The following is an 11,712-nucleotide window of genomic DNA, read 5'->3' on the forward strand; positions in this document are numbered from 1 at the left end:
GGAAATGCTTCCTCTTCTCAGAGGATGGACACACTATCTTTCCAGAGTAGGCTGCAGCCAAAGGAGCAGCATCCTGCACCAAGACAGAAGCCCTTCTTGTGCATAGAGAGTGCCCGCGTTGGGACCCACGCTCCCAAAGACGCAGGGAGGCTGGTTTGGAGGCCCAGGCACAGGTGAGGACTGGCCCCATGGGGCAGTACAAGTTACTCAGCTCTTTCTTCCCCAGACCCAATTGTGGACCTCTTCCCAGCATTCAGATCAGAGAAAAGACTAACATGCTCAAAAAAGGGAGACACCAGGATCAGGAATAATCCAGACCTGCTGTGGATTCAATGTAGAGTCTTCAATCAAATGTGTTAAATGAGAGTTCATAACTTTGAAACAAAAATTCAAGGACTTACTTGGGTTAACTTAAAAGTTCAGTTTTATCGTATTTTCTTGTCAAACAACTTTATTCGAAGCAACAACTGAAGTATAATTTAATTCAACAGGAAATATCACACTTGGAGAGAAAATATAGGGGAGAAAAAAAAAAAAAAACTTAAAGTAAAGCCAAACATTCTTTCCAAGGCACAGCACTGGCATTTTCAGATTGACAGCAGAATGAGTTTGTTTCCATGAAACAAAATCACGAGTCCGAAGTCTGCCTTTGAAATAGTTTTCCACTTCATCTCCATTTCTCAGGCTCAGGGAACAATGCTTGTGGCCTTCCTCAGGGCCAGGTAGCCGGTGACGACGTCGGACGGCAGCCTCCGAATGTAGGAAAACTCTTCGATGGTGCTGAACCGCAGTTTGCTCTGAGGGTCCGTGTAATTGGCCTGGTGAGAAACAGGCACAGGGAAGGGCAGAGAGTTGGTGGTGGTGGTGATATTTTAAGTTCAAGTGCAAATTTGAACATTTTGTTTCTATTTTACTGAAAGTGAAATATATCTTCATTATGTCTTACTCTATCACCAAGAACACTAAATCACTCATGGTGGCACAGACTCATTCACCTCCTCAGACTTGAGAAACACATCAGGGTATGGACAGGAGGAACAGGATTAGCCACCAGACTCTAGGACCCTTCTTCTTGGCACCTCAAGGGCTGCAAGCAACAGGCCCAAGACTGAATTCATAATGGTCACCCCTCCTGCCTCCTTCCAATAAGCGTTCCGGGTCTGTGTTCCTCGAGGCAGGAGCTGACCCTGAGCACACTGGGCACGCACCCCTCTCCTCTGCGCTCTCCCACCTGTGCTCCTCTCCAGCTCTTCTGCTGCCCCCTCCATGCCACTTCCATGCCTCCCTGGGCCACCCACCCCCACCCTTCCGCTGGGAAGGACTGCCCTCCTGCAACCTCAGCAAGGGTCGCCTTGGCACTTGCAATTCTAATCATGCATTCCTCAGCATAAAACCTCTCAAAATGGCTCCTCTGCTCTTGGTACAAAGGCCCAAGTCCTCAGCACGGCTCCTCAGCTCTGGGCCCTCCTCCCTCCTGAGCCTCCTCCTTGGTCACACACCCCCACTCTCTGGTTCCAACGGCCCTGCCCTCTAAGTCTCTCCCTCTTGTCATGCCTCATCTGCCCCTTCCTAGGCAGGGGCCCCAACCCTGGCCCGCTTTGCTCAGTAATCGCCTGCTCACTCTTCAGGACTCAGCCCCAGAGCCACTGTCCCCAGGGAAGCGTATCTGTGCCCTCGTCCACTTTCACTGCACCACAGATCTCTGCTTAGCTCTGCTGCTTAGCAGGTCGTTATCTACGTAACTCTAGGCTGTGAGGCTCCCTGAGGCAGGAACCCTGTGGTTTGCTTATCATCGTCGCCTGGCTCCCAGGGCAACACGGAGTGCATAGCATCCTTCAGTCAGGGTTTGTACAAAGAATGATGAACGAATGAATAAATGAATGAACAAACAAACAGACGATTGGGACCATCCCAGAAAAGAGAACTTGTTTCTCAGACATATCAAAATTCTCTTTTGGTCTCTGTTTTTCCCATGTGCAGAGGGGAGAAAAATAATTCACTTACTATATTCCTCAAAGCACATGGCTTCTACAGAGTTTGAAACAGAAAGCATGAGGGTGAGTCATTTTGAGCGTCTTTAAAAAAGTTATAAAAGATGCCATTAAAGTCTAGACAGATAACGCTTATTCAAGTGCGGACTGTCTACCGCAATGCCCATCATCTGTGTGTGGAGCTAGACGCGCGGTAATTCTGTGGTTTAATAAGGGAGGCCAGTCGCAATAAAGAAGCAACAAGCTGAAGGGAACTTAGTCATAGTTTTCTCATGCTCGAAAAAAGCCTTCAATTTTACCACTGAGGATCTCCCTAATGTATTTAACTGCTGTGTGTTGGGAAAATGGGATTATTCCTTAAAAGCTAAGATCAATTAAAGCTCTGGATAAAATAAAACTCTGATGCTTTGGCGTGATCTAGATGTTATCTTTCTGTACCACATTTCCTTTAAGGACCGTGATAGAAGGAGAGGCTTAATTAGAAAAACGGTGACATGTCTCTTTTGAGGGCTCCTGGCCGTGATGAAGTTAGATCAACCAGCTGGCAGGGAAGGCTGCCCTGCAGTTCCGAGCAGAGCGCGGGCATGTGCGTCTGGCTTGGATTTTCTGGCCTCCATATATGAACCAGCCTCAGCCTGGCTCCATTTCTGTGGCCGCCTTCCTCCCACCGCCAGACTGAGCTGAGCCGCCCGCCCGAGTTCAGACCTCACTGCCAAGAAGGCTGCTGGATAAACAAGGCAGAATACAGAGATCCTGTGGCACCAACAAAAACTGGGACATACTGGACCTGACCCAGGGGCCAGCATCCAGTATTCCGAACAGAAGCGGGGACGCCAAGTGACACCCCAGAGTTGAAAAGAACTTCATGCCTACAGTCCACCCTCCTCTGGATTTCATCCCTCGAGCCCAAAAGAAACAAGCAAGGGCTGTGTTCCCAGAGGGCAGTCAGCAAACAGCGTTAGCCCCCCCTTGCTGTGGGGTGGCAGGCGGTATTCACGTATTCACGGCTCGCCCATCTCACCCAGGGTTCCCGCACTTCCCTGGCTTTGTAAGGCGGGCTGAACACAGGTGTGACCCTGCACGCCTTCCTGCCAAGCCCAAACACAGTCCCGTGGCTGGCTGGGAACAGCTGTGTGTCAGTGTAAACATCAGCTGGGCTTTACTTTTTAATTATGTAACTTTAAATTATACAGGTAGCCGATGAACATGTTCTCCTCTAAAAAAAAAAAAAAATTAAAAGAAAACATCATAGATCAGACTAAAATCTCCCTTTACTCCCATCTACCACCCAAAAGTCCTTTGCCTTCCCCTGAGGAAACCACTGCTAGGTGGGCATCCTTCCAGACTTTCTTAATTTATACCCTTATACACACATATAAACACAGCAGAGAAATTATCCAATTTTTTTTGTGAGGGTATATCAATTCTTATGCACGTGGCACCATGCTGTTTATACCACTTTGCATCTTCCAATCAACTATATATCTTAGGAGTTTATCCATGTTGTTATATATGCATCGAGCTCACAGAATAGTAGGAAAATACCCCCAGCAATAGACCTTTATGTTGTTTCCAACACTTTGCTAATACAAACAGTCTCTCAGAAGCATTTCTGCATGAAGTTCTCATGCACACTATTTCTCTAGGGAGCTGCCTACAAGGCAAATTGCTGGGCCATAGGCTTTTGCTTTTTTTGTCTCAATAGATAGTGCCAAATTGTCTTCCAAAGAAGCTGTGCCAATGTACATTCCCACCTCAAAATAGCAATGTATGAAGATATTTATTTCCCTATGTTGATGCCAAAATGTATAATCAAACATCTTAATTTCCTTCTCTGTTTGATGAGTCTTTTTCCTACTTACCAGTGAGGTTAAATACTCATTTATTGGTCATCTACATTTTCTCTTTTGTAATTGCCTATTCAAATCCTTTATGCTGATTCTTCTACTGGACTGTCTTTCAATGATTTGGTGGAGTTCCTTGTACATTCAGAATTTCTTAATTCTTACACAGAGTGGGTAAGAGGTTTTAAGTAATATATTTATACCATGACAAGTCCTTCGCCGATGACATAAAGGGGCCTGGAATAATGGTTCCCAAAATGATTCTCATGCCTCCTAAAGTATGAAAACCACTGTAGTAGCTGTAGATGAACTGCCTGCAATGGTGAGGAGAAAGTTGACACTCTAAGGAACCACCCTCCAAGTCTGCCCATAAACCATGGTTTCCACAAACTCAAAAGGACACAGGGAGAGATTTTCACTTTGGGCCAAGACAGAATAACTGTGCCAGACTAGTTCTTTTACCATAAACAATTATTAAAATGGGTCGAATATATGAGGCAACTATTTTCAAGCAATAGACAAGAGACAGCACAAGACTGCAACGCCTAAGAAAAGAGAGGCTCATGAGGTAAGCCTGGTGATCCCCCCAACTCGGTCTGCTCATTACCATTTCCTGACCATGAGGCAAGGAGCTGGAGCTCCAGCAGAGCACAGTGGACCCACTGAGCTGGGGAGGCAGAGACCAGAGTCAGGGGCTACTGAAGTAGCTGGAATCGGCACCGCTGGGCACCAGAAGAGGGCGCTGCACTGGAAGTGGGGCAAGGTACATACTTGGGATTCCCGGTGAGTCCATAACCATGGGCTGGGCTCTGTATGTTCAAGGCAAGACTATACAAATCTTGCTGAGCAGTGCTGGGAGTTGCTGAACTTCCAGCCCGGCCAGGGTGGAGAGATCTCTATAACACTACAGGCACCCAGCTAAGACGCCAGAAACACCACAGCTTAGGAGTAAAAACCATGCCCTTGAGTAAGGCCTATTCTATTCCCACCAAAACAAAGCCTAACACCAAACTTCAACAGGATTGGCAGAGGATAAAGAGCTTAGAGGTTAAGTGCAACTAAGTTAAAGGAATTTGGGAAACATCTTAGGCTTTCCACAGACCTGTCCTAACAAAGTATAAAACAGAGCCTACACCCATTCAAGGTGATCAGTCAGTAATTTAGCTACCTACAAGGAAAAAAAAAATCAATACTCTTCACAGAAAGAACAGAATCTTGAGTTTTTACCATGTATCATCCACAATGTCCAGTACACAATAAAAAACTAGTAGATATGCAAAGAAACAGGAAAATGTGACCCATGGTTAAGAAAAAGCAGTCAATAGAAACTGGCCAAGAAGAACCTAATGTTGGAAATAGCAGATAACCACTTTAAAGCAGCTCTTATAAATATGTTCGAGGACTTAAAAAAAATATACATATGTGTGTGTGTGTATATACATATACATATATATATACACATATATATATACATATATATATATATATATGACTGAATAGTCATAAAAAACAAGGAAATCACCAGAACCAAACCAGAATACGACACTGGAAATTATCAGACAAGAAATTTTAAATAACTACAATTAACATGTTAAACGAGTTAAAGGCAAGACAACATGCAAGACTAGAAAGTTATTATGTTAGAGACATGGAAATTATAATAATCAAATGGAAAAGCTAGAAATTAAAAAACAGCAAGAGAGATGCAGAATGCTTCCAGTGGGCTCATTGGTATACTCGTTACAATAAGGAAAGAACTGGAAGACACATCAATAATCACCCAAAGTGACCCAAAAGAAATAAGAGTTAAGAAACAAAAATAGAATAGAGCATCCAAGAAGAGTTATGGGACACTATTAACTATTAATGGTTTAACACAAACATGATCAGAATCTCAGACGAAGAGAGACAGGGCAAAAGAAATATTCGAAGAAATAATGGCCAAGAATTTTTCAAAATTCTTGACAGACGCCAAACCCAATCCAAATGCAAAGAAACTCAGGGAACATCAAGTGGATAAATACCAGAAAAGTACCTAGAGTCCTATTCAAACTGCTGAAAACAAAAGACAAAGAGACAATCTTAAAGGCAGTCGAAATAAAAAAGAAACATTTGTGGAGAGGAACAAAGGTAAGAATTATACTAAACTTCTCATCAGAAACCATGGAAGCAAAAAGACAACATTTAAACAGTGACATCTTTAAAGTGATGAAAGAAAAAGCCATCAACTCAGACTTTTATACTCATTAAAAATACCATTCAAAAATGAAGCAGAAATAAAGCCTTTTTCAGCTAAAACAAAAAAATGAAGGGATTTATTAGCAGCAGATCTAATCTATAAGAAATGCAAAGGAAGTTCTTCCAGTAGAAAGAATGTGATATCAGATTGCAACCTGGATATACAGGAAAAAATGAAAACAGCTGGAAATAGAATAAAACGAATATAAAATAAAATTCATTTTTTCTTATTTTTATTGCTCTAAAAGATAGCTGTCTGAAGCACAAACTAGTAGCAATGTATTTTGTGTTTATAGCATATATAAAAGTACACTATATGACAACGAAGAATGGGAGACTGGAATTGGTGATAGACTATTATAAGACCCTCACGTTACACATGAAGTGGTTTACTATTTGAAAATAGACTCAGCTGTTCTCTGAGAATACTTGTTAAAAAAATTTTTTTTAACTTGCATGTGCCCCCCACCAAAAAAAAGAAAAAAAAATTTTAATTTAAAAAAATGAATATAGACTCAGATTATTTTAAAAATGTACATTGTAAACATGAGAGCAACCATTCAAATTTTTTAAAAAGAGGTATAAACAATAGGAAAATAAATAAACTTTGTAAATGTTCAATTAACTCCAGTCTTTTCACGAGAAAGACGAGATGAATTCCAATAGTGGAGCACTCTACAAAATACCTGACCAGCGCTCCTTGAAACTGTCAAGATCATCAAAAACAAGGAAAATCTAAAAAACTAGCACAGCCAAGAGGAGCCTAAGGAGACAGGATGACTAAATGTGACACAGTATCTTGACTGAGATCCTGGAACAGAAACGAGGGCATTGGTAAAAAACTAAGGCAATGTGAATAAACTGCGGACTTCAGTTAATAATCTACATCATTATTGATTCATTAATAATAACAAATATACCATAGATGTTAATAATAGCAGAAATTAAGTTTGGGCTATATGGGAACTCTCTGTACTATCTTCTCAATTTTTCCCTAAATCTAAAACTGTTCTAAAAAATACAGTCTACTTGAAAATGCTCAATTAAATTCTGAGGGCGGAAAAAGAGGAATAAACAAACACAAATGGAAGAAATGAAAACAATTAGCAAGATGGTAGATTGAAGTCCAATCATATCAACAATCACTTTAAATGTAAATAATGTAAGACCACAGTTAAAAGTCAGAGCATGACCCAACAATATGCTTTCAACAACAAAGTCACTTTAAATATAAAGAAATAGGTACTTTAAAAGTAAAAAGCTCAAGAAAGATATACCATACACACATGAACAAAAAGGAAGCGGGGGTAGTTGTATTAATTTCAGACAACGCAGACTTCAAACAATGAATGTCCTCAGTGGTAAAGACGGGTATTACATAACGACAAAGGAGGAAAGTCTCCCTTGTTTAACGTGCTGCATATAACTAACTAATTTGGTCAGTTCGTTACAGAAGTTGGAGTCGTACCTTTACATAAAAATGTAAAGTAGCTAAATGATGTATATATGACTTTTAAAAGTGGTTTGCTTCATTATTCTATAGTTGTGAGGAAAAGTCCATCTTCCAAATTTACGAGAGATGAAAAAATGACTAAGAAGGTGAATTCAAAGTGTCTTAACAGGTTCTGCACCGTATCTACATTAGGCAAAGAAGGAAAGGGGTTGCTCTGAGGTTCCAGAACTTCAGTAACTTGCCTACTTCCCACTCATCCAGCTACATCAGTAGTTTCCAAATTGTGCTCCCCAGAAGCACTTGAGGGTAACTGTGGTGGTGGGTAGTGGGGCAGGGGACAGAGGACCAGATCCATCTGGGACCACAGTGGGCAGGTGGCTCCAGGCTTTTTATGTGTTGGAGTCTGTAAAAGATTTCATTTGGGAAAAGGGTGCTGATGGTTAAAAATAAGTCACTACCTTAACCAAAATGCCTCTTTATGCATATTTAGAGAAATTTTAATTTTTTAAGCACAATCATCATCTAAAACACAGGTTTTTAAAACTTCAGCAGTAAAGAAAGAAATACGTAGTTAGTTTCTTTCATGTTATCTAATATATTAATAGTTAACTAGCAGAGGAAAAGGAAGTGAAACCCAGGTCTCCTGCTTTCTGGTGCAATTGTCCATCCAGGCTGCCCACGTGGACCCACCAGTGTGCCGCATGGACACGCCACACAAACGCATTCACTGTATATGGGCTCCAGTCAGGACTAGGGTGGCTCACGTTCAACACTAATTAGAAATCTTCTTTTTGATTTAATGTCGCAAGATATAGAGATATAATTATACTCACAAGAAGACCTGAAACATCAGAATACTTCTTGGCTGGTTTAAAGGATGGAGGAGCATCAATACTAAAGTCTGGGAAAAAAAGAAAAAGAAAAATGTAACTAAACTGGCCTTAAAACCATTCAAGTCCTTTCTCTTTTTCCCTAAAATCATGTTTGATAATATTTCTGAAATTTTCCTTTGACATTAAGTACTCACAGACTTCTCTGGGGATTAACCAGAGACGCAGGGGAGGAGTCTTAGAAATAATGCAGTAGTATGTCATAGACCAAGTGCAGGCTCCAGATCTAGCCCTGCCCTGTCACCAGGGACCCCATTTTCTAGCAGAGCCACCGGAAAGCTCATCTGCCCACAAGCTATTTTCACAGTCTCATGCTAGATGGGCTGATGGTGATGAAACCAATTAGATCTGCGCATCCAGACACTGCCATGTCCACACCCAGACGAATGACTAGCTCTCTTGTCACCCAGCTGAGTCACCCCCAACTGAGTCACCCCCATAAAAGTACAGTGGGACAAGGGACTGAGGGAACTTTGAACCTGTACTTGCCGACGAAGTTGAATAGAACATACAGCAGTGTTTTATATAAATTTGAACATACCACAGCATAAAGCATTTACTTTGCAAAACACTGGCTCAGAGAATAAAAGAGTTGGCCTTGAAGCTTGCTCTTAGGAACCTTCCTAAATCTGGCATTATACTTGGGCTACCTTGTTCTTGGAAACAAATTTTAAAAGTAGATTTTCAAATCAGACGTTTGTCTAATAGAAACACTAATATTATCCTATCAGGAGCTATTTCCCCAGTCTGAAATGTTAACAATGACACTTAAAACCACACATCCAAGATATCAGAAACCAACAGGTTCAATACAGATACAGTTATGAGAAAACAGACACACAATATCCCCAGATTGTTGCCACTATAAAATGCTCAAGCTAAACATTGTTTCCTATAATAACGCAAACACAATAAAATAATGTAGGTTTGTTGTAAGAAAGTTCCTAGTCTGAATACTGTAAACACATGGAAGGCTCTAGACAGCTCACAGTTAGGATCGTTCAGTTGCCACGGCAACGCCCTTTCGGAAGCGAGAATTTGTTTCAGGTTCTTCCAGGTTCTGTTCTTCTTGCCAGCTACCGCACCACCGTGGCCAGAGTGCTGGAATTAAAACATGGATTAGAAGAAACAAAAATCAATGGAGCCTGCCATTTGAGAATCTGACATTTACGCTTAATCACAAGTGTAAGGTACCTCTCACTCTGTCAGCAATCATTTGTACCCCTGAGACATTTTTAAAAAGTATTTCACTGTACATGATAATCCTAGTTAAAAAAAAAAAAACCCCGAAGTTTTGGGACTATCAAAACCCTGGAGTGAGTTAGTGTTGGAGTAGAAATAAAAAGCTACTTTTTTACACATACATAAAAAACCAAATCCTTTATTGGGTCTAACTTTGTAGAATTCATTCACGAATTTCTCACCACTTTAAAATAAGCAAATTTACTACACAGTCAGATTTAAACTCATGACTGCATCCCTAAACCCCCTTCTGAGGGTAAGTTTCTGCCTTGCAAATTACTGATGATCTGGGGAAAGCTGGGTCAGCCCCAGTCATGGCATGGCGAGCCTTCGGAAAACCTTTTTTTTTTTCTTTTTTTTTCCCTACAAAGATGACAAAAGAAAATGGGAAAGAATACCCAAATGTGTTACAGACACTCTAATGTTGTATTCCCAAAACTGATTCATAAAAAATATACTTTTGATGGTATAATCTGAATTGCTATACTTTGTCATATCCCTCAAGATGTAATGAGGTATACAATGAAAGGAAGAGGATACTATTTCCACTTCACAGCACAGCAGCTTAGATTTACTCAACCAGTGAGGAAGCGCTCTTCTTTTAGTTAAACATGTCAAGCCTCATCTGAAACTTATGCAAGACCAGAGAAAAGGCAAAGGGAACAATAGTCATGGAAATGACCCCACCCACAAGACAGTATCCTTTAGTGAATTCCACAAAGGACACCAAATCCTTGAGGACTGGCACATGGTGAGATCAGCAGAAAAGACCCTTCTCCAACCCCATCCCTCCCACGACAGCCCATGGGGACAAGGTGGTAACTTGGACCAAGGGGGAAGACGCCACTGCCACCTTGGCCACAGGCCCAGCAAGATCACAGGCCAAGGTGTGGTTGTTTGGCTTTGTATTTATCTAATATCTTAGATGCTTACCACAAAGTTGGGATCCTTAAATGGCAAAGGTTTGGCAGCTTTTTCCACAGGTCCGGTGCTAAACTCAGAGGGCATCATTTTATTCTCACTCATGGCATCTATGCCGATACCCTTAAAACGTTATAAAAACAGTCTGAAGTTAGTTTCTTCTAGCTGAGTTCCTCTCCTCTGCTCTCCACAGACATAAGAGGATATTTGCTATTGTAAATAAATAAATTTATGAAAGAATGAATGAATATGGCTAGTAATAGATTATAACCCATAGACTAAAATAAGAACCCATGATATGAATACTGATTTTTAAAAATAAATAAATGTCCTGTAGTCCCAGCTACTTGGGAGGCTGAGGTGGGAGGACTGCATAAGCCCAGGAGTTCAAGGCTACAATGCACTATGATGGCATCTGTGAATAGCTACTGTACTCCAGCCTGGGCAACAGAGTGAGACCCCATCTCTGAAAAAAAATAAAAAGAGAAAAAATTTTTTAAAATGAATAAATGAATGGGAAAGAAACGAAAGTTCCTCCTCACAGTAGGATTCTAATTAATAAATGTAGAAGGAATGAAGATTTGAATTAGAAAAATCACCCGTTGGCAACCACCACAATAATAACTATTTCAGACAAAAGCCATCAATGCACATTAAAAGTGGTTGGCAAGAGTATAAAGACAAATGGTATATTTACATAGTCTCAAAGTATCTCCCCGCAAGACACTTCAATACAAACAGAGAAAGAATAACTTTACCATGGAGAAACCTGGCAGACACCACCTTACGAAGTGCCCAAAGCTAACGCCATCAGTAACAGGCCACACTGCCATCATGTGCCACAATGGGACGCCTTGAGGAGAAGACAGCATCACTTCCCAATCTTGCCAAAAATGTATAACCCAAATCTTGAGGAAATGTCAGAGGGGCTCAAACTGAGGAACATTCTATAAAATTAAGTGGCCAGTACTCTTCAACAGTATCAAGGTCATGAAGGATAAAGATGGAAGAACTGTGCCAAATTACAGGAGACTAAAACGATGTGACAACTAAGTACAACGTGTGATCCTGGGTTGGGTCCTGGACCAGACAAGGTCTGTATATGAAGTGTCAGTATTGCATCAAAGTTCATT

The 11,712-nt window shown here is 41.1% G+C and overlaps 1 protein-coding gene across 1 annotated transcript in view; it reads right to left on the reverse strand.

Annotated features, from left to right (window-relative positions):
- Nucleotides 1–406: 406 nt before the first annotated feature.
- The window catches only part of INO80C (INO80 complex subunit C), a 23,795-nt gene continuing 12,489 nt past the window's right edge, over nt 407–11,712 (reverse strand). Inside the window, exons 2-5 of the mRNA XM_012656584.1 lie at nt 10,592–10,702; nt 9,406–9,517; nt 8,360–8,427; nt 407–818 (exon numbers count right to left, since the gene is read on the reverse strand). Of these exons, the coding sequence (XP_012512038.1) occupies nt 687–818; nt 8,360–8,427; nt 9,406–9,517; nt 10,592–10,702 (423 nt within the window). The 3' untranslated portion in view covers nt 407–686. The remainder of the gene's footprint in view (nt 819–8,359; nt 8,428–9,405; nt 9,518–10,591; nt 10,703–11,712) is intronic.

This window comes from Propithecus coquereli, unplaced genomic scaffold (assembly GCF_000956105.1).
Source record: "Propithecus coquereli isolate 6110/MARCELLA unplaced genomic scaffold, Pcoq_1.0 Scaffold51, whole genome shotgun sequence".
NCBI lineage: Eukaryota > Metazoa > Chordata > Mammalia > Primates > Indriidae > Propithecus > Propithecus coquereli.